This window comes from Polypterus senegalus, chromosome 11 (genome assembly GCF_016835505.1).
Source record: "Polypterus senegalus isolate Bchr_013 chromosome 11, ASM1683550v1, whole genome shotgun sequence".
NCBI lineage: Eukaryota > Metazoa > Chordata > Cladistia > Polypteriformes > Polypteridae > Polypterus > Polypterus senegalus.
The window spans coordinates 75075258-75099054 of record NC_053164.1 but is presented as its reverse complement, the minus strand read 5'-3'; the positions used below and the strand labels follow the sequence as shown (position 1 = coordinate 75099054).

At 38.6% G+C, this 23797-nt stretch overlaps 1 protein-coding gene across 1 annotated transcript; it reads left to right on the top strand.

Moving 5' to 3' along the window:
* The first annotated feature begins 3069 nt into the window (after window positions 1-3069).
* fkbp2 (FKBP prolyl isomerase 2) lies at window positions 3070-18095 on the top strand. The gene is made up of 6 exons (XM_039769060.1): window positions 3070-3187; window positions 4923-5083; window positions 6481-6593; window positions 9216-9262; window positions 14179-14214; window positions 17716-18095. The coding sequence occupies exons 2-6, from the start codon at window positions 4928-4930 to the stop codon at window positions 17775-17777; spliced, it is 414 nt and encodes a 137-aa protein (XP_039624994.1). The 5' UTR covers window positions 3070-3187; window positions 4923-4927; the 3' UTR covers window positions 17778-18095.
* Window positions 18096-23797: the final 5702 nt, after the last annotated feature.

Sequence of the window (23797 nt, the reverse complement as noted above, 5' to 3'; positions counted from 1 at the left end):
TAATTTGCTCATTTTTTCAGGTGATTTTACTTTTTGTGTAATTTTAAAATTAATGACTCTGTTGTACAGGAAGCAAAGAAAAATATGCTATTCTGACATAGGGTGTGCAACAAATTTGCCAGTGCATCAAAAAAGCATAGTAAATTAGCTTCCAAAACCACTGAAAACCCTTCGCATTTGGAAAAAAAAAATGTACTAAAGTGTTTAACTCTTTTCTACTGTGTAGAAATGTGAGGATGCCTTGAACCAGAATGCAGCAAAAGGGGTGGATCTTTATGCAAATATAGGATAATCAGATTACGCAATGTAGAATGTTGGAAGCAGGAAGAATTGGCGAGCATAAGAAACTGAGTGACTTTGATAAGGGCTAAATTGTGATGGCTAGACGACTGGGTCAGAGCTTCTCCAAAATGGCAAATGTTGTGGGGTGTTTCTGAGATGCAGGGTTTAGAACCTATCAGAAGTGGTCCAAGTAAGGACTTCCAGTCAACTAGCAACAGTGACATGGGTGCCCAAGTCATACTGATGTGTGTGGGGAGTGAAGGTGAGCTCATCTGCTCCAATTCCACTGAAGAGCTAGTGTAGCACAAATTATTGAAAGAAAAATTGCTGGCCATGAGAGAAAGGTGTGAGAACACACAGTGCATTGCAGCTTGCTGTGCATGGGGCTGCATAGCAATAGACAGGTCAGAGTGCTCATGCTGACCCTGTCCACCACCAAAATATCTGAATCATTGAACAAGGTAGGCTGGTCTGATAAAAAGCATTTTTTTTTAGATCATATGAATGGCAGTGAACATCCTTTACCTGGGGAAGAGATGACAACAGGTCAAAGGATGGCAACACTATGGGAATAAGGCAAGCCAGCAAAGGCATTTTGATGCTCTGAGCAATATTCTGCTGGGAGACCTTGAGTCCTGGCATTCATGTGGGTGTTATGTGGTTATGCACCACCTACATAAAGACTACTGCAGACCATATACACCCCTTCACAGTAGTGGCACACCCTGATGGCAGTGGCCTCTTTCAGCAGGATAATGTGCTCTGCCACACTGCAAAAATTGTTCAAGAATGGTTTGAGGAACATGACAAAGAGTTCAAGGTCTGGAATTGGCCTCCAAATTCCCCAAACTTCAAGCCAACCGAGCATCTATAGGATATGGTGGAAAAACAAGTCTACCTCATGGAGGCACCACCTCACAACTTATAGGATATACTGTAAAGGATTTGCTGTTAATGTCTTGGTGCCAGATACCACGGGACAAATTCTGAGATATTGCAGAATCCATTCTTTGATGGGTCACAGCTCTTTTGGCAGCACAAAGGTGCCCTACACATTATTAGGCAGATGGTTCTAATTTTGTGACTGATTAGTGTATGTGTTGATACAATACAGAAGTACAGGACAACATAAACGCTAACAATTCACATGGAACCAATGTTCACAATGCAGTTAAATAAATCCAACCATTTTTTTGTTTTTAGTGTTCTTTAACTGTGGCTCTTTTCTCTGATATGATGTACTGAAAATTTAAAAGCTGGCTAATATTTAGTATATTATCCTCCTTTTGTAAAACCTTCAGTTTATCTTTCCTTTATGCAAATGAAACATGGTGCTTTATGTACAGTTCACTTGATTACTTACCACATGTTTAATATTGCATATTGGCATCAGTGTGGTGTACTGTTTTAAGCTTTGGACTTCATATCCTGAGGTAGTGGGTTCAAATCCTGCTACTGACACTGTGTAATCATGAGCAAAATAATTCAACTGCTCCAATTGGAAAAAAATAACCAATAGCATCTCTTTAAATTTTTTAAATTGCCTTCAGGAAGGAAGTCAGCCTAATAATAATACTGTAGTGTGTTTTTCTTTCAGTTGTAAGGCACCTGCATTAGTGTATTTAAAGCCCAGTGTAATAATGCACTTAAATCACAATTTCTTTATGCAAGTGGTAAGTGCAAATTTAACTAGCTTGCCAAACATTGCTTTCCACAACACTCAAAGTATTTTGTTACTCAAACAGAATGATCAGTCCAGGTATTTCCTCTTTACAGACTTGTATAGAATTTCTATTTAACCATTTTAATCACTGTTGAAGTGATTAATACACATGATCACTTTAATATCTCCCACTCTCTGGCATTCACTTTGTTTTACATTTCATTCATGGCCTTGGTTTTGCCTCTCTACATTAACAATAGCTCTACTTCCTCCTAAACTGATCAGATTTCATGATTGAAGTTAATCGTTTATATAGGGTTAGGGTCATAAGGTCAGTACTGTCACGCACAGAGTATGGTGAAGTTCTTACTTGCATGTGTCTTTTAATGTTCTGTCTCTAACTCAAAACAATTTTGGTAGTAAATAACTTACACTGAATATTAACAAAGTCACCAACTTCTCTTTGTCCTTCCGGAGGAATATTGATGTTAATATTGTTTCTGACCTTTTATTGAACTTTATGTCGCTACTTAATTATTATTAAGTACTTGCAAAGCTATTAATGCATGACTAGTGAAGGCACTAAATTATATAAAAATGAACAACTGGTTTTGTACAACTATCAGTTAAAGGTAATGGTAAAGGATGGCAACAAGATTGCCCTGTTTTATGTTGCCTGTTGTTTGTTACCGGGAAGCACGCAACACACAATCGGCTCTTAACAAGGGGCGTTACCTTATGCTAATTCACAGACGTGTTATTAACAGAGATGATATTTATGCACAAACAAATGTAAATTCTGTGGCGGGCTCGCGCCCTGCCTGGGGTTTGTTCCTGCCTTGCGCCCTGTGCTGGCTAGGATTAGCTCCAGAAGACCCCCATGACCCTGTAGTTACGATATAGCGGGTTGGACAATGGCTGACTGACTGACAAATGTAAATTTATTTATTAGATTATAATGTAACAATCTAAACCACTGCTTATTAGCAATATTGGCAAATGTATCCGATAATCAAATACTCCATCAAACTCGTTTAAGCAAGACCGCTAAACTTCCAAATCCAACACTTTCAATGATTGGCTACGAGTAGCAATGCTTCAACCCGGATGTATTTGCTCCAACTGTCAGAAAATACTTCCTGTCTTGACTCCCAATTCCCAAAAGAAGAGGAAGAGAGTGGCTGCAGTAGTAGTAACGGTTTAGTTTATGGGAGTCGGATTTGTGAAGCCAAAAGCCTAAAGGTAATGTGTTTTGTTTTTTTTGTGTGTAAACAATTTGAGTAGCAGTTAATACTGTGCAGATATATAATGTTTTTTCTTTCGCTGAAGATTCTGATGTCGCTTACTTCTAGTGTACTATTTTGAGGGGAGTTTGCGAATTCATTCTGTAGTCATTGGAAATATTAGCCTAGTCCATTTGTAATCCTGCCTGGTATTAGTCAAGACAGCTTTTCGGAGCGATGCCTTGTTATTACAGGATTTCTGTGAATATACTGCTTCAGAAATACAGTATAGAATATACCTTGGAACATGCACGAGTAATTTTGTAACGTTTGTAATTTGCATAATTTACTCAGAAATGCTGAACACATTAAACGGATTTTGTTGTTCGAAACAGGAGAGTCCTTGGCCGCTTTGGCCCAAATCGTGACGTTTCTTAAATATTTGTTCAAATGCCTAGACAGATAAAAAACGATAACATATTGCGTTAGAGTGCATTGAATGTGAAGAACTTTGAATCCCAAGGGAAAAAGCAGAACTGTATTGTGCGCTGCTTATATCGCCATGTTTAAAATGAACTATGAATAAATACTTCACACAATTCAATCCAGCTAATTCATTCGAAGGTCTCGTATTTCACACAACCAATTTCAACACCATCAGGCACAGGGTAGAAGTCCATGGCAAGACGCACAAAATGTCATGAAAACCACATGCAACACTTAAGCAAAAAAATCAAAATGTACACATAGACCTTAAAATTTGATACCTCCGAATTAGGTTAAAACGAAGATGGCACCATTACAAAGATACTGGACAAAAATAAGTGCACAGTTTATGCATTTGAAATAACTCCACAATCTCTCTATTGGCTCATAGACATTTCCGTGTTAAAGAAGTACAAGCAGTTAGTGTAACCCTACTGTGTGATTCAGCGCAATGTGGTGATTAATACAAAGGAACTCTAACTTTCTGGTTTATACTCTCTCACGCTACAGAAGTGCGTGTATTATTTCTTCGCGGTTATATTTGAAGTGTCAATGAATTTAAAGAAGCTGTGTAGTAGTTATAGCATGGTAGTCTACAATGTGGGAAAAAAATATATCTTATCCAATGTGCAACAACTGCTAGTTTTATACTGTGTCTCGCTGTACTTTTTGCAGCACTTTTGCTATAGGTTTTCATTCAAACTAGTGTCTTAAATGAAAGTTCGTTATGCCTTTAATTAAATCTCTTCCCCATTTTTTTTTTTTAATTAAACGTGTCCTTAATTTTAAGTAAATAACATGCCATTTGAAAGGGGAGACTGTGTAAAAACATTAATTAGAAATTACAAGTATGCTAGTAAATCTAAAAATTGATGATTGTGCAGTACTTCCAAAAAGTAAAGCTCTGGTTAAATTAAACTAAACTAAGTCACATTATGACTTCTGTAGTCTCAGTTTTTTCCTGTTCAGATTCGATAGAGCACGAGTCAAAAAGCTGAAGTCTGAATGCTACTTTTAATGAGTTTTTATTTATTTTTTTAATTGATTTAATATATGTATATGCTGGAATATATTCTTTAGAAACCCTACACATGGGCCAGTGCCACATAATCTCATCCCAATCTCCTACACCATTTAAGCATATCTGTGGCTTTTTTTAACCTGGATTTTGATTACTTTGTAAGTAGATTGTTTGATAATAATTCAAAGAATGTAAACCACTATAAACCTGTGGCCTGTTTGTTGATCCCATGCATTTTTAATTTCAGTTATCATGAAAATCAGTTTTACAGCTTCTTTACTTCTGTTGGCCATCTCAGTCTGCAGCTGCAGTGAAGGCAAAAAGAAATTGCAGATTGGAGTCAAAAAGCGGGTGGATAACTGCCAGATAAAATCTCGCAAAGGAGATGTCTTGCACATGCACTATACGGTAAATGTCACTGTTTCAAGTTTAATCTATTGGTATGTAAAATGTAGTCTTCTTTAATGGGTTTCCTTGATTATGTTAATACCAGGTCTTCAGAACGTTATTCTTCATTGTTTGATAATATGGGTTGAGTTGAGACATGCAGCACTGCTTGTATTATAATATTTAATAGCTTTCAGAGTTTTTCTTTTCTGACTAATGGTTTTGTTGTATTTGTGTAGTGGTAGCCATTAATCCAGTCAATCCACTAGTCTCTGTTTTATTTAGTGCCATTAACAGCATGCTCCATCACAAGGCACGTACCCTGGGTGATTATTTTATTTATTTATTTATTTTTTTTTGGGTTAATGGAACTGCTAGACTGGGCTTCTCCCATGTATATCTGATAAGGCAATGCTAGTACATCCCTGATGCTTGGGCAACTAGTCTTGTGGTGTTTCATCACTTGGGCAGCTAGAAGAATAAACATTACTCACCTGTGCAGACTTTTGCTGCAGTTCCCAACTTAGTGTTGGACTTGTGTGCACCCAAGATGCCAATGGCAAAATGTCCAATTGTTCCTTAGTAATAATCTAGTATCTGCACTAGTCCTGTGCCCTCCCTGAATCAACTAAGCTTGGTTTCAGCTTCTGATGTCGGAAGCAGGCCAACTTTTGCATAGGATGTAGCTTTACCAGGTGAAGACCACCTTTAATTTATTTGGATGTGGGTGCTGCCTTCTTTCCAACCTCGATAAAGGAGAGAATGATACACAAGCAAGAGCGACTGTACTTAAAAACAAGGTATTCATCTCATTGATTGAAACGAGAGTTAATTGATCATTAACTCTTTCCAGATGTATTTTAAGCTACTAAAAGTTACAAATATGGACACAAAATGATTAGTAGTTGAAGTATCATGAATGAGTTATACAGACCAAGCAGACCCAAAGTTGTGGAAAGAAACAAAATTAAATCTGAGGAAGCTGAATTTTTTTTTTTTTCAGCTTAGCAGAAAAAGCTAATATGAAGAGAGAGTTAATGACATTGCTATCAAACTGCAGGGATTGTAGAACATTTAATGAAGTGAAAATAAGTATAAAGTAATAAAACATGTTAAACTGATTTTTTTTTTTAAGTATTAGAAATGTAATTTTGACGCTCATTACAGTATTAACAAACAGTATATGAATTGAATGTGAATTAGCATGCATTTATGATTATTTTGAATGGAACATTTTTCTTTTAATCCAAACAACAATTTAAGGTACAGACTCTGACAAGTGCCAAATTTAGCCCGTATATCAAAAAAATGTCCTTGCACTTAAAAATTGTGTTTGCCAAGTTGCTAATGCAAGTATGTACAGTATAATTTTGAATTATCTTATTTTGTGATAATCAAAGGATGTTGCTTAATTTTAGGGAAAGTTGGAAGATGGAACTGAATTTGATAGTAGCATTCCACGCAACCAGCCTTTTACATTCACTCTTGGAACAGGACAGGTGATCAAGGGTTGGGACCAAGGATTACTAGGGTAAGTTTAAAAGAAGTACACAGTTTCTCTTGATTTCCAATTTAACTCCCTATTTTACTTTTTTATTTTTTGTAGTATGTTAATAATCTTGGTGTACATAATTTTATACAATGTGAGACAGATCCTTTTCATAGACTACCTAAAAAACAATAGTATACGAAGCTGCGCTAGTGTTTTGTGGCTAATCAAATTAATACAAACTTCTCCTTAAGTAGGGTTTGAACGCAGTATGAGTAAAACCAAGGCAATGCCTACAGAGAGCTATATCAAAAGTGAAATGTTGCAAAGATTTTTTTTTTTTATTTAAATTCACATTTTAAAAACAAAAACCTTTTGTTTCAGTCAGTGAATACATCAAGTATGTTTACTGACAGTTTCCTTCACTAGCCTAGTTTTTTTTTTTTTTTTATATATAACTAAGTGGCTGTTTTTACCCAGGGGTTACTCTGCTATTTATTTCAAAACTTTGTTGTAAGTTGTAGTTTACAATTGACTGAAAAGTACGTTTTTTTTTATCCTTGAGTGTTCTTCCCTCAGTTACTCTGTGTATTATGCCCAGAGGTTTTTCCCACAAAGTAATAGATTGAAGTTACTTTGTCAATTGATTTGTCTCATGTATTTTGTTGTTCATGTTTCAAGTTGGGTAGCGCTGCTGTCTTGCAGTTAGGAGACCCGGGTTCGCTTCCAGGGTCCTCCCTGTGTGGAGTTTGCATGTTCTCCCCGTTTCTGCATTGGTTTCCTCCGGGTACTCCAGTTTCCTCCCACAGTCCAAAGACATGCAGGTTAGGTGCATTGGTGATCCCAAATTGTCCTTAGTGTGTGCTTGGTTGGTGTGTGTGTGTGTGTGTGTGTGCCCTGCGGTGTGCTGGCGCCCTGCCCGGGGTTTGTTTCCTGCCTTGCACCCTGTGTTGGCTGGGATTGGCTCCAGCAGACCCCCATGATCCTGTAGTTAGGATATAGCGGGTTTGAAAATGGATGGATGGATGTTTCAAGTCCAAATAATCAAACGCAACATCTTACTTTTATTAAGGGTATTTTAATTTCTTGGTCATATATGTCCTCTTTTTAGTACCAGTAAAAAAAAAACACATTAAATATGTCTTGTAAATCAGAAATAGAAAAAATACATATGTTTTAAATGTATTCTTAATATGAAGATCCTGTGAAGGAAACATAACCCAGCTAGTATGTGATAAATGAAGGAGTGAAAAGGAGAAAAAAAGAGGGGGGCATGAAACAATTGCACTTTGATCCAATTCAGAGTCAAGGACAGATAGGCTCAAGGAAGGAACTACCACTGATAAGAGAGATAGTGTATGACTTGGCCAAATGTATTCAGCACAGTTGAATTTTCATATACATTTGTTATTTTTCAATGATCGATACAAAATATAAATGTAAAAAATAATTTTGAAAGACTCCTGTTATGACACTTATCATTTGGGGATAAAAAAAAAACTGTTCTTGAACCAGTTTCTCAGGCTTTGATGCTAAAAAAACATATTTGGATTTGACCTCTACAATTCATCAAGTCAAACTTTCCCCTTTTTATTAATAAATCTTCCTACTAATGCTTTGTTTCAAATGTGTTGTATACTCTAGAGGTCGCGGATTTTTTTTCCATGTTTTGAAATAATGGAACACTTGATTTAGATTCAAATAAATGAAATTTCAGCCAAAGGGTTTTATAATTTTAGCATTACCTTGCAAGCATGGCACATGTTGTTATAGTATATAAAACCAAGAACAAAAATTATTTTCCTCTGTGTGTATTATTATAAAAGACATCATTATATTTAAGTTTTTAAAGTAATTTTTCTGCGGTGGGCTGGCGTGCTGCCCGGGGTTTGTTCTCTGCCTTGTGCCCCGTGTTGGCTGGGATTGACTCCAGCAGACCCCTGTGACCCTGTAGTTAGGATATAGCAGGTTGGATAATGGATGGAAGTAATTTTTGAATTTAAACGTCTGAATTTAGGCAGTTAAAACTCAAGATTTTTTTTTTTTTTTTCCTTGATCACTTGGTGTATCTACTTAACATGTACTCATTACTGCATACTTTCTTCACTTTGTATGTGTGTTTTTTGGTTTACCTTAAATGTGGACAATATTCCTTTATATTATTCCGAGCATATATAGTATAATATCTAGTTGCTAGTAGCTGCTGCACTTATTGTAAAGTTAGACAAATCTTACTGGTGGAACCAACTACTTCTATCTCATAATCTTGTGCAAATTTGCTTTGACTTCACTTATTTAGTAACTTGTGGAAATTTGCTAAAAGTCTTAACATTTTTCAATTTTACCAGGTTACAGGAAGTTAAAGATGTAAGGGTTATTAAATGCTTAAAACAATTTTAAACATAATAGCTGAGTCTGCTTTAGTTAGGTAAGTTGGCTTGGCTAGAAATGTCATACGACATTGCATTGTTCGTTTGCTAAGAACTTGATTCAATTGCTGGTAATGCTTGTCATAGTATAAAAAGTTTGTATATATTTTGAGTTTTCCTGGAGATTACTAGTATGTGAAATGAAAATGCTACATTTTCAAAACAGTTGTCAGAATGAATAACTGTTAACAATAACTTTTCATAACCAATGGCATGTTGAATGCTTATTTTCTAGGATGTGTGAAGGAGAGAAGAGAAAACTGGTCATTCCTTCTGAACTTGGTAAGTGCCAATTATTTTAATAAAACTTTTCCCTGTGGCACATACCCCAGCACCACTTTTCATTGCAGTGTTTGTGTGTATGCGGTGTTGTTCCCCCACCCCCAATGCATTGCTTGTATTATACAGTAAAAAGTTTAACCTTTTTTTTTTTTGAGGTATTGATGGTGCCCATACACCTGATTAATTTATATGTTTTAAACTGAAAAGCACATTTTACCCAACTCTTTCTCTATTTTTCACTGAGAGCAATTTTCTAATTGGAGTACCAGTTTTGTTGTTAAGTTCATTATTCTTTTTTTAACGTTTAGACCTGCATATTTTCTACCTCTTTTTTTTGGTGCTGAGGTGCTTGTGGTCATTGTTTCTTGCTCTCTACAAAAATGACCACTTTCTGTTGTTGCAAGAGTTGGAATCATATTGCGACTTTAGCAAGTTTGACCTTTGTGTCCTTGGGCGGGCTCTGAAGCTAGTCAGTTGCATTATGTAGTACCAGAATCGGAATCGGCTTTATTGGCCAAGAATATATACACAATTGGACTCCAGTTTTACCAGCTCTGTGGGTGGACTAATCCTCTTTTTTTTTTTTTTTGGTGTTGCATGCATGATAAGAAAGGGCAAAATAAGTATAGTTTATTTCAATATCGCACTCCAAGGAAAATATAACCAAAACCTTCCCAATTTGTAGATGCTGTGAAGAGTATGTGAGTAGAGCAGGTAATTATTTGTAATACACAACCATCTGTCCATTGACCTGGAGACCCCTCTATCCCTGGTTGTATTTTATATTGACATTGTGAACTTTTAATACTTCGCACAGCTCTTTAATATGTATTACAAACTTATGTTAAGAGAGGAAGGTCTTAAAGATCTTAAAAATCATAAACAGTTGTGTATTGTTAATTGCAGTATGAAAAGAGACAAAATACCCTATGAAAGAATTTCTTTTTCAGTTAGTCAGGAAGGTCTCTTTGATTATCAAAGATGTATAACAAAATCTTTTAGCCACAGGTATCCAAATCTATACTAATAAAAGGCAAAGCCCTCACTGACTCACTCATCACTAATTTTCCAACTTCCCGTTTAGGTAGAAGGCTGAAATTTTGGCAGGCTTATTCCTTACAGCTTACTTACAAAAGTTAAACAGGTTTTATTTCGAAATTGTACACATAACGGTCAACAACGTCCGCCATGTTGAACTTTCTTATTCTTGGCTCCATTTTCACGAAATTTGGTAGGCTGCTTCCCTGTGCTAACCGAAACCAATGTACGTACTTATTTCGGTGGTATGACGCCACTGTCGCCCGCCATATTGAACTTTTCAACGGTCTTTGTTACTTATGGGCCCATCTTCAAAAAATTTGGTACTCCGGTTCCAAACGCTAACTGAATCCTACTTTCATACATATATATGTCCATAGCCTGCAGCTTGGTCATCGTGTGAGGCGGCGTTGGATCTCCCATCCCAACGCCTCCCACGTTGTTGGCTGCCTGCCTATATAAGGCCGTCCGTCGCTCCAGTCTCTACATTTCCTTGCTTCGCCACGGGATTCATGTCTCCCTGGTGATAACTACAGCCTTTTTATCTAATCCACGGCTTCTCCGGTGTTTTATTGTTCATTTATTACAATTATAGTTATTGTGTGGGTATTTTAGACTTGCTTTACATTGTTCAGGTACCCATTTCCTTTATCATTCCAACCGTACCCCCATTAACATGTCTATCAAGGTGATCACCATCGATCAAAGAACTGTCACTTACCAAGTGGTTTCCATGCCCGGAGATGGCATCTACCTTTTCCATTCTCTTTGTTACATATTGCACGGCCATATCAGGCTCACTCTTGATATCTGGAGGAACATTGTGTCTTATGTATTGAATGACTGGGACAGGTTCAAGGTGTGGACTGATGATGGTACAGGAGATAATTATATTATGCAGGAGCACTATAAGAGTGAAATGCTTAAGCCCTTCACCAATGCATCTGCATGCGAGTTGATGGCTGCCGCTGAATTGTTCGGTTGTCGCTTTCAAGTGTACCGAAATGGCCAAATATTTTACACCTTTCAACAACCGCCAATGCCTCTTAAACATCTTAGATTGACTGGTGATGATTTCAGTAGTGGACACTTTGATGTTTATGAATGTTTAAACTCTCAAAAGCTGGCTGTGAAGTTATCGATGAAACCGGTTGTATGCTTAAAATGCTTGACAGATGCCGAATGTCTCTTCAACACAAGTCCTGCAAATACTGTCATAACTGAAGTAAACCATGAAACTCAAACCGATTATGACAGCAGTAATCCAAGTTGTGAGATTTGAAACAAGATTACTTTTCATACGCCCAACTGTATGTTGCATGTTTGGTCATATTACAACCGGAGGGCCGAACTGACAATGTGGCATACAAAGAGATCCTTAACAAATAATTAATGGTATATTTTCCCTCAGTTTAAAAAGGTTTAATTTTCTTCTTAATAAAAATTTTAAGGCAGTACTTTGTCGCTGCGAAGCGCGGGTATTTTGCTAGTAAATGATAATCGGAAACTGCAGTTGTAGGACACCCATGGCACATTTTGTTGTTTGACTCGATTCAAATGCATTATCCCTTCACTTTCTGATAGTGATGCGTGAATAATCCACCACAGTAAGTAAATTGTAGCTGTGACATATAATGAACATCTTTAAGTTGTCCTAAGCAGCGTGAAGCACTGATTTCTTAATAACACTCCCAAGATGGAATAAATGTAAAGTTAACACTTTGAGGGCAGGTTGTTTATTATGTTACTGAACCTCAAATCCCCAGTCTTTATATTAAAAAAACATAAAAGACCTTAACTTCTCTTGAGAAATGTTCAGGTGCTTGTCAGCCAGGCCAAGGGAGACGCTCTCTCAAAACCTCCTTAAGTCTACCTCCAATGCATTGTGCCGAGTTACTTCTCATGGTAAATTCTTAGGTGGACTCATCATTGATTTGATTTGTTTTCAATCTTATGTTTATAGAAATTGATTTATTTGTTTTGTATGTAATGTAGTGTGGTTTTAATAAAATAAAAAAAAAAAAAGATAGCCAGTCCATCTTTTCATCTCTGAAATAGCAGGTGGTCAGTTTGTGTGTGTGTGTGTGTGTGGTATTTTTTTATTTTTTTTTTTTACACTGAATTATTGAGGTACTGCCCCTATAACTGAATCAAAATACTGCCATACAGTAATCCCTCCTCAATCGCGGGGGTTGCGTTCCAGAACCCCCCGCGATAGATGAAAATCCACAAAGTAGAAACCATATGTTTGTATGGTTATTTTTATATATTTTACGCCCTTATAAACTCTTCCACACTGTTAACATTATTAGAGCCCTCTAGACATTAACACCCTTTAGTCAAAAGTTTAAGCTGTGCTCCATGACAAGACAGAGATGACAGTTCTTTCTCACAACTAAAAGAATGCAAACATATCTTCTCTTCAAAGGAATGCGTGTCAGGAGCAAAGAATGTCAGAGAAAGAGAGAGCGCGCGAGAGAAAAGCAAACAATCAAAAAATCAATACATGCTTTTGGGCTTTTAAGTATGCCGAAGCACCGTGATAAAGCGGCATTTTTTAGAGGAGCGTCCGTATCCTCTGTGCAAACAGCCCTTCTGCTCACACCCCCTCCGTCAGGCGCAGAGAATGTCAGAGAGAGAGAGACGGAGAAAAGCAAACAATCAAGCACCGCGCGGGAAGCATATCGTATATTATTGAGTAGTTTTAGTTAATACGTAATAGTGCTCTGATTGGGTAGCTTCTAAGCCATCCGCCAATAGTGTCCCTAAAATAAATTAATAATAAATATAAAAGACTTATTGTCCGCAGAAATCCGTGAACCAGCGAAAAATATGTGATATATATTTAGATATGCTTACATTTAAAATCTGCGATGGAGTGAAGCTGCGAAAGTTGAAGCGCGATATAGCAAGGAATCGCTGTATTCATGCTCTGCCATGATGTTCGGTCAGTCAAAATTATCAAGATGAGATGAGGCTCTCTTTGTAGATGCCAGCACCTGAAATAATTGGATTTAACCTGATGCTAGAAAAGAGACACACAACACATGCCCCTCAAATAAATATATAAATCAAATGGAATTCCATGAAGCCAAGTATTCTGTCATTTAAATTAAACAAAATACAAGGGGTTGCATAGACATCAGTCTTTTTTTTTTTTTTTTTTGTCCTCATCATTTGTAGACATGATTAGCAAACCACACCGCAGCCTCATAAATATCAGTGTCTGGAAAGAGCTAGTCTGCATTTACATGGCGGTGTGCTCTCTACCCAACTTCTGCTAAATTTTATATTTGATTATTAGCCAGGATCTCTTCTGTAGTACCTGGCATAGACTTTTCCATTGGTGATGAAGAGTGTGGTCCATTTGTAAACACACCATTTACCATTACCCCAGTGTACTAATCCAAGGGTGCCATCTCTAGCTACAGCTTATCACTTTGACATGTTTACCAAGTCAAACTTCAGCAATATTTTGCTTCTTTACAATTTCTAGTACAGTTTTATCTATGCCTGTTGCTTTGTATTTGCTGCACTTAACAACCAGAGCAATAACAAATGAAATGTATCTAGCTTATTCTGTAAAATAAGCATGGTCATTTTTACAATTTACAAAGTTCATTTGCTGCCTAGGCAGCCCAAATTGAACAGAATGATTACCCTAGGCCAATTGTTTTATCTGTTTAAAGGGGATGACCTGGCACTATTTTCTAATTACCTGTGTTTGTTTTGGTTTTTTTTTGTCTTTACACTGTCAAGTACTTTTTTTGTTTTGGACATTAGTTTCCTTAGTGAATTTTTATATAGGTGAATATGACAGTGATTAAAATTTAATCGGCAGTAATAACATTGTTATTGTTCATATTATTTCTCCTTAGGATATGGAGATCGAGGAGCTCCCCCAAAAATCCCAGGTAAGGACTTGTATTTTGTGTCTTATTGTACTCTGCTTTTGGAGTGAAATGGGACGAACTGAATGCAAGTAAAGATAACTACAAATGCTAAATACCAGTCCTTGATCAAAGATGTGTGCTTCCAATTTAGTCATGACCAAGTTACACAAGTGCAATTTTTTTTGCTTTTCTAATTCAATATTGCCTATATAAAAAGGTAAGAGTTGTCTGTCTCTCATGCAGAAACTTGCGAACCACTGAGCCTTGCAACTTGGTCTTGGTCTGAATGAAGAGGTTAGGCTCTAATACGCATAACACAACCCATAAATCGGTCTTGCAGGGTCCTTCTCATTGCAGGCCGCAAGCATGGTGTGCCTAACAGGATGGCAGTGGTGCAGGTGTGTGACCTAGGTGATAGGAAGACTATGGCTGCACATGCACGCTGCACTTAAAGTGACACTTATTGCTGAGGCAAATTGATTATTTTCACTTCAACAACTGCTATACCTGCATGCATCACTGACAATCGAGTACATTGCACTGGCCGACTGATTATTAAAAGTCGTACATCCCCATGACAAAACAAAGGCATACCAAAGCGAGAGGCCAACCAAAAGACACAAGCACCTTAGACACAAGTCATGCACTCCAATCACAACAGACTGTTATACACAATGTTCTTGCAGCAAAGAACATTACAGCAACCTCAGAGGAGTTATCCAGGGTGCTGTGTTTCATGATAGCTGCTTCTTCGAAGAACATAGGTATTTCTAGTGTTTTAAGTATGCAGAGATGGTGTGTGTGTAACATCCTACTAATGAAGAAGTGGCCATCTCACTTAATTCTGTTTTTTCTGAGGTATTCATTAATGAATTGGGCAGTAAATACTGTAGCTATAATAAATGTCTGAGTCATGTTAAATAAAATATTCCATGAGTCTTCAAAAATTGTGCTAATTATATCATGTGACCACTTTTAATGTACAGTACGCCTACTCATACTTGTATAATTGACTACTCAGTCATGATTATGCTATTTATAGCAGCTAGTGTACTATCCACCAGATATACAGTATGTGCATTCAATTCATAGGAACCAGTCAAACAGAAAATGTATTTGCTTTGAATGCAAAACACACCTGCATTTGTATACTTCCTACAGCATCCTTTTTGTCTTTTTCATCTGTGATAGTGTCACCTATGGAAGTGTGGAGGTGTTTAGGAGAGATGGCAGTGGCGTTTTTAACCAGATTGTTTAATGGATTTTTGGAAAGTGAGAGGATGCTAAGTGAAGTGGAGAAGTGTACTGGTGCCGATATTTAAGAATAAGGGGGATGTGCAGGACTGCAGTAACTACAGGGGAATAAAATTGATGAGCTACAGCATGAAGTTATGGGAATGAGTAGTGGAAGCTAGGTTAAGAAGTGAGGTAATGATTAGTGAGCAACAGTATGGTTTCATGCCAAGAAAGAGCACTACAGATGCAATATTTGCTCTGAGGATGTTGATGGAGAAGTTTAGAGAAAACCAGAAGGAGTTGCATTGTGTCTTTGTGGACCTGGAGAAAGCATATGACAGGGTGCCTCAAGAGGAGCTATGGTATTGTATGAGGAAGTCGGGAGTGGCAGAGAAGTACGTAACAGTTGTACAGGATATGTATGAGGGAAGTGTGACTGTGGTGAGGTCTGCGGTAGGAGTGACAAATGCATTCAATTTGGAGGTGGGATTACATCAAGGATTGGCTGTGAGCTCTTTCTTATTTGCAGTGGTGATGGACAGGTTGACGGACGAGATTAGACAGGAGTCCCCGTGGACTATGATGTTTGCTGATGACATTGTGATCTGTAGCTATAGTAGAGAGCAGGTTGAGGAGACCCAGGAGAGGTGGAGATATGCTCTAGAGAGCAGAGGAATGAAGGTCTGTAGGAACAAGACAGAATACATGTGTGTAAATGAGAGGGAGGTCAGTGGAATGGTGAGGATGCAGGGAGTAGAGTTGGCAAAGGTGGAGGAGTTTAAATACTTGGGATCAACAGTACAGAGTAATGGGGATTGTGGAAAGAGATGAAAAAGAGTGCAGGCAGTGTGGAATGGGTGGAGAAGAGTGTCGGGAGTAATCTGTGACAGACGGATATCAGCAGGAGTGAAAGGGAAGGCCTACAGGACGGTAGTGAGACCAGCTATGTTATATAGGTTGGAGACGGTGGCACTGACCAGAAAGCAGGAGACAGAGCTGGAGTTGGCAGAGCTGATGATTTGCATTGGGCGTGATGATGAACAGGATTAGACCCGAGTACTGTGAATAGAACCCGGGCACAGACAGGCAGACGTTTTTTTTTTCCACTACCACACGTTTATTTACAATACTATTATTTACAAATTCCAAGTGCACACAAACCCCAAATCCCCAAAGTCCTGGCCAACACCGCACAATGCCTCCACTCTTCAGGCCGCCTCCACTCTCCTCTGCTTAGCCCTTCTTCCACCCGACTCCAGCCTCGAATGAAGGGAGGCGGCCCCTTTTATCCTCACCTGGATATGCTCCAGGTGCTCCCCGGCAATCACCTGCCGACACCCCCTTGTGTGGCGAAAGTGCCGGCTGTACTCTCGGAAGCATTCTGGGTGCCCCTGCTTCTCTTCCCCCCCAGCATTTCCAGGTGTGGCGGAAATTCTGAGGTCCAGGTTTCCCGAGGCATTGGGGCACCCCCTGGCGGTGACCACGGGCCCCTACAGGGGTGGGCTTCCTTGCCCTCAACCCGTGGCCCCCAAAGCAAGGGGGTGCAGCCCCCACATGATCCAAGGCGGGCGCACGCCCTCTTCCGGTCTTTTATGGCGTCCCGGCCAGGTCGTCGCCTCTGGCACCTCTGACAGTACATTAGAGGGTCAGCTCAAGTTGGACGGTTGGGAGACAAAGTCAAAGAGGCGAGATTGCATTGGTTTGGACATGTGCAGAGGAGAGATGCTGGGTATATTGGGAGAAGGATGCTAAGAATAGAGCTGCCAGGGAAGAGGAAAAGAGGATGGCCTAAGCGAAGGTTTTTGGATGTCAGTGGATGGCCCAGTTTGAGTCTACCCTTGTTATTGGTGTATAACATAATAGTATGGGTGCATCTTCTGGGTTGGGTCTCTTGATTTCAGTATAGCAATGTCTGAAAGACACAGAATAACAACATCATCGTTGATCCAATATTGACCCAATAAACCTTTGATCAAGTGCATCCATTTATAACAGCTATGTGCCTTCATTTTATAATTGCTTCCCAATTGGGTTTCCCAACAACATTACATAAAGACCTTAGCACTTTTTAAAAGACATTTGGTATTCATTATACTTTGCTTTGTATTAAATATCTTTAAGTTTATGGTAGTAAACTTATCAAAATGACTCCATATCTGCCATAAATATTCATTCTCTTAAGTCAATATTTTTAGTATGGGATGAATATTTTTGATACTGTATTTCTTATTGTATTGTTTTTAAAAGACCAACAGTGTGACAAGCTTGTCATTTCTTTCCTTGAAGGTGGTGCAACTCTGGTTTTTGAAGTCGAACTGTTGAAGATTGAACGTCGATCAGAACTTTAAAGTTTTGCCGTTTTGCTTGTCACTGGAATAGTAATTTTGGCTGCAATGTGGGCTCCATATTGTACGGTGAATTTGGGGTTGGAAAACTGGGGCACAGCTGAGTCTGAGCTCATTTATCACCATGATTTGGTAATGTGGCGTATGTTTCAATGGACATGGAAGTTTTGTATGTGCATATTTATAGCATTAATGCACTTATACGCAAATATAATGTGAAAAAGATTAAATGTTGCCACTTGTTGATCATGGTGGGGGGAAAAAACATTTTTAACAATGTAATTATGCCCAAAATTTTTTGTTTTATTAAAAAAAATTTGGATAAAAACATGGTGAGTTGTATTTCTTTTCACTGTCAATTTTCATTTTTTTGTATGTTGTACCCTGATTGGCCACTGGATGGCAAAATCGGCTGTTTTTCAATTTTTTTTTTTTTTATTTATTTACTTTTTTTTTTTCTACATGGCTAGGCAGCATTTATTTTTCCATTTAGTAGGTGTTCATAGCTTGAAGATGTAGTCTGTTTATCCAGCAATTTTTTGCTTCTTTCTATATGTTGTAGGATGTCGTCACAAACATTTTTAAGAAATGCTTTGAAAAATAGAACATGGTTGTTAATTGTATATAACACTGTTTCCTTTAAAACTGCTTGTTCAATGGGGTGGGCTTTCGGTTTTCTAAATTTGGCCAGGCAGATATTGAAACAGAAGACGTATTTTTTCTCTTTAGTTTTGACAGTAATGCTGCACATTCAAACAAATTCTGTACACTGTTTATTGACCTACAGACATCAAAATGTATTAGGCTGGTGCAGGAACTGCAAAGTAAGAGCTATAAGATTGGAGGTGCTGAACCTTTTCACTTTTAAGCAAGTAAAGATGTTCAGACTGTATGAAGGAAAATACACAAGTTGATCTAAGCTGTTATTTTATTTGTATGTATGTATTTAAAAAATCTTGTGTCGATACGTGATTTTTCTCGGAGACACTTTAACGTCCCGTGAGACAAGGAGGACGGCTGCTATATAGACTTTTAAATGTTCAAAGCACTGCTCGACGTGCAGATCACGAGAAAATGAGAAATTCAACAAATTATGACAAATAGAAAACCAAAAGTCTTTTGTTTGTAGGTGACTGCGCTGCCAGTATGCACTGCTGTGTTGCCATTGGCCTAATTTTTCAACTGATGCAGAAGCTGTCCGTTTAATTCAGGGGTCCTCAATCAAGGTCCTGAAGGGCCACAGTGGCTGCAGGTTTTTCTTTCTGCTAGTTTCCTAATTAGAAGACAGTCCTTACTGATAATAAAATGTGGTATTTTAACAATTTGGCTTGTTTAGTGCTTTCATTCATCCAAGAGAAATTTTAATTGAACTGTTTCCTTCTCCAAGAACATTATCTGTGTGTTTTGTTTCCACCATATTTTTTGTTTTTTTTAGTAGACTTACTTCATTGTGCATATGCATAGGTTTAAAAGGAAGCATGTTAGCTGGAGAGCTGCTGGTTTATTGGTTAATTATTGGCATTTCATTATTAACTAATGTCTGGTTAAGAAAACAGATAACAATTAATACATAAATGCAGCTGCTAAAAACTAAGAGTCAAATAAGGGTTCTGAAATGTGACAGGCAAAATATCTAAACTTAAGCCCAAGAAACATATTGCTTTAGTAGTAAATAAATGGGTTCTAATTAAGAAATTGGCTGATGTGAAAACCTGCGGCCACTGTGAACCTCCAGGACTGTAATTGAGGACCTCTGGTCTACAATGTAACTAAAATTTGTCATTAATGAATAAAGGCGTTAGCAAGGTGTATAGTCAAGTACCAAATTTCATTACCAGCAAGGACTGACTTCTAATTAGGAAAGTGGCTGAATTGAAAAGCTGTAGCCACTGCGGCCCTCCAGGAACGTGACTGAGGACCTCGGCTTCATTTTTCCCTTTCTTGAGTAATATTCAGGCCTTTTTGTTTCCTTATTGAATACATGTTTATATTCTCTGGTTTAACATTTTGTTAATTATTGATATAAGCACAGTTATATCCCATATCTGCAAAATATACAACTAAAACATTTTTATTGTGAAATTATTCAAGTGCTTTCTGATTGTTAATACAAACTTAGTGAATGTAATAATATACTGCTCAAAAGAATTAAAGGAACACTTTTTAATCAGAGTATAGCATAAAGTCAATGAAACTTCTGGGATATTAATCTGGCCAGTTAAGTAGCAGAGGGGGTTGTTAATCAGTTGCAGCTGCTGTGGTGTTAATGAAATTAACAACAGATGCACTAGAGGGGCAACAATGAGATGACCCCCAAAACAGGAATGGTTTAACAGGTGGAGGCCACTGACATTTTTCCCTCCTCATCTTTTCTGACTGTTTCTTCACTAGTTTTGCATTTGGCTACAGTCAGTGTCACTACTGGTAGCACGAGTTGATACCTGGACCCTACAGAGGTTGCACAGGTAGTCCAACTTCTCCAGGATGGCACATCAATACGTGTCATTGCCAGAAGGTTTGCTGTGTCTCCCTGCACAGTCTCAATGGAGGAGATTCTAGGAGACAAGCAGTTACTCTAGGAGAGCTGGAGAGGGCTATAGAAGGTCCATAACCCATCAGCAGGACCAGTATCTGCTCCTTTGGGCAAGGAGGAACAGGATGAGCACTGCCAGAGCCCTACAAAATGACCTCCAGCAGGCCACTGGTGTGAATGTCTCTGACCAAACAATCAGAAACAGACTTCATGAGGGTTGCCTGAGGGCCCAAATGTCCTCTACTGCCCTGTGCTCACTGCACAGCACCGGGGAGCTCAATTGGCAGGTCCACCACTGGCATCCTGTGCTTTTCACAGATGAGAGCAGGTTCACCCTAAATATATGTGAAAGACATGAAAGGGTCAGGAGAAGCCATGGAGAATATTATGCTGCCTGTAACATCGTTTAGCATGACTGGTTTGGTGGTGGGTCAGTGATGATCTTGGAGGCATATCCATGGAGCGACTCACAGACCTCTACAGGCTAGACAACGGCATCTTGACTGCCATTAGGTATCAGGATGAAATCCTTGGACCCATTGTCAGACCCTACGCTGGTGCAGTAGGTCCTGGTTTCCTCCTAATGCACGACAATGCCCGGCCTCATGTGGCAAGAGTATGCAGGCAGTACCTGGAGGATGAAGGAATTGAAACAATTGAATGGCCTTCACGATCCCCTGACTTAAACCCAATAGAACATCTGTGGGACATTATGTTTCGGTCCATTAGGCGCCGCCAGGTTGCTCCTCAGACTGTACAACAGCTCAGGGATGCCCTCATACAGATCTGAGAGGAAATGCCACAAGACACCATCCGTCGTCTCATTAGGAGCATGCCCCGACGTTGTCAAGCATGCATACAAGCTCATGGGGGCCACACAAGATACTGAAAAGCATTTTGAGTAGCAGAAATTAAGTTTTTGAAAAAATGGACTAGCCTGCCACATCTTCATTTCACTCTGATTTTAGAGTGTCTACACAATTGAGCCCTCTGTAGGCAGAAAACTTTTATTTCCATTAAAAGACTTGGCATCCTTTTGTTCCTAAGACATTGCCCTGTCGTTATTTGTATAGATATCAAACTTCATATTGAGATCTGATGTATCGAATGTGTTTTTTTAAAGTGTTCCTTTAATTTTTGTGAGCAGTTTATTAATAATGTAAGTTGTAAGCGAACATTGTGCCCCACAAATTTATCTGCATTATTGCAGTTTTTTTTTTTTTTTTAAGTCAAAATTATTTTCGAATAGATTCAGATATTACAGGGACTGAAGATCTTGCTCTGGAATGCTTTTCTTTTTCCATTATGGATTTTTTAAGAGCTCTTAAGTTAGTCATATACAGGTACACCTGAATGATACTTCAGGAAAGTTAGTGTTTATTGGTGATAAGCCCTTTCCATACTGCAACTGGGCCAAGCATCCTTTTCTTTTGTTGTCCACTTTATTTTTTTGAGAGTTTAATCTTCCCTCTGGCTATACCTTAAATTTGAGAAGCCTATTGATTCCTTAAGTTCCTTTTTGGCAATATTTGACAAGTTGTGCATTCCTGTGAAGATTGACAACTAGGCTAACCTTTATTTGTTTGGATAATAGGACTACTCCAACTATGCATAAGAGGAGCTTTAATAGCCTTATTAAACAAAACAAGAACTTCTTGTAGTGTTAGAAATTTCTGTTGATTGTCAGGATACACTTTTAGAGCTTGTGTGGTGATAACCTAACTGTTATACAAATGGCAAGATTTAACTTGTGTCAGGGAACCAGTCAAACAGAAAATATATTTGCTTTGACTATGCCATTTGATGTGAAACACACCTGCATTTGTATGCTTTCAACAGCAACCTTGTTGGCTTTTTTGTCTGTGATAGTGTCAAATGTGTATTGCCAATAGATCAATCATGCTACCCCAAAAATCCCATTGCAATTTGTCTAAATCAGCACTGAATGTTAACCAAGGTATCCCAATAGCTGGTAGTAATGATCTGTTTAGATTGGGTGGGGTGTAGCAAAATATATTTTCCACACCTGAAAATACATCGAAGAAGCTTAGAAAAATATGGAAAATCAGAATGAGCAGCTAGTACATTTTCATATGACTATGCTCAATCAGTCATCAGAATGCTTTGTGTCATGTATCACATGGAGCTTACATTGTGGGGGAAAATATCTTAAATCCAGAATGAATTAAGTAACAAAAGAGACTTCAGGATTCCTGATTTAATTCCTCAAGGTGACTCCGCATGTGACCTTCAGTAACTTAGCATCCAATGCTTCAGTTGTAGAGCTGTATAAAATTATTCAATGCATTTGTGATGATTTTCACTTTAAATAAAGGCATCTTGTAAACAAATCTTTCAATCAAGAAAATGAATTTCAGCGGTCTATTTCTGGCAGTCAATCAGGTATTAAGGTATGTATACAGACGGAGCGGAATGGTCATGTGGGGTTTGGGACACATAGTTAAAGTTCTTAAACCAGCTTAATCTAGTTCAGCGTCGGAGCAATACTGGGTAGTGGCCACAAGGCCATTGTTGGGCACAGACAGCAGGGCACACTCACCTGCTGTTTGGAATTTCCACTTAACTTGGGAACACTGGGGGATGAGGAAGAAAGTTTCATGTAGATGGGTGGAGAACATGGAAATACCACCCAGGCTCGATGTGGCTGCCTTGCTAACTCTACACAGTGGGAAGAAAGCAAAGGGACAAAGATAAAGATTTGGGGAGTGCACCCTGTATAATGTTATAGTAGTAGTAGTAGTAGTAGCAGCAAAAAAAAAAAAAATCAAACTTCAAGTGAGTAATCACAAAGGACTGAGTCAAACATCGACTGACTAATAGAGTGAAGGCTTAGGTTTTTATAGGTGAAGGACAGGAAAGGGTGGGGTCACAGGCCAAAATGAGGTCAGCAGGAGCATGTGATGTACCAGCAGAAGTGGCCGGAGTCTTAGCTAGGTTTTACTTCTAGTGATCTGTGGAAGAGGGAAAAAAAGGCATTAGTACCGTTTGACAACCCATGGCCCTGCATCTTACTCCCACTTACACCCTAAGGCCAGGTTTATACTTCAGCTGATGTGACACATGCTCCAGCGGATGCTATTGCTACGCCAGTGTTGTACTGTTCATACTTGCGTACGTACTTTATGTAAATCTGGAAGATTCCACCAGGTGGCTGAGCGAGATGATATCACGGTGAAAACAGGTTTGGCTTTGCTGTGTTGTGAATTGCCTAAAACACCCATTAAATCGCAAGGACCCTTGCCGCAATATCTCTGAAAAGAATATTTAATGATTAAACCCCGGCATGTGCCCATTCCTGCAAGCATTGGGCACGAGACAGAGACAATCCCTGGATGGGGCATCAGCTCAACGCAAGGTGAACACAAGCATACACATACACTAGCATCAGCATGTCTTTGGAAGGAAACTGGAGCACACTGTGGAAACCCACCAGGAAAATATGCAAAATCCAGACAGGGAACACAAGGGA

Bases quoted from the DNA above. Each gene is read 5' to 3' on its own strand.
- fkbp2 (XM_039769060.1), top strand. From the start codon at position 4,928: ATGAAAATCAGTTTTACAGCTTCTTTACTTCTGTTGGCCATCTCAGTC. The intron at 5,084-6,480 runs GTAAATGTCACT...GCTTAATTTTAG, and splicing joins TCTTGCACATGCACTATACG to GGAAAGTTGGAAGATGGAAC. The intron at 9,263-14,178 runs GTAAGTGCCAAT...ATTTCTCCTTAG, and splicing joins GGTCATTCCTTCTGAACTTG to GATATGGAGATCGAGGAGCT.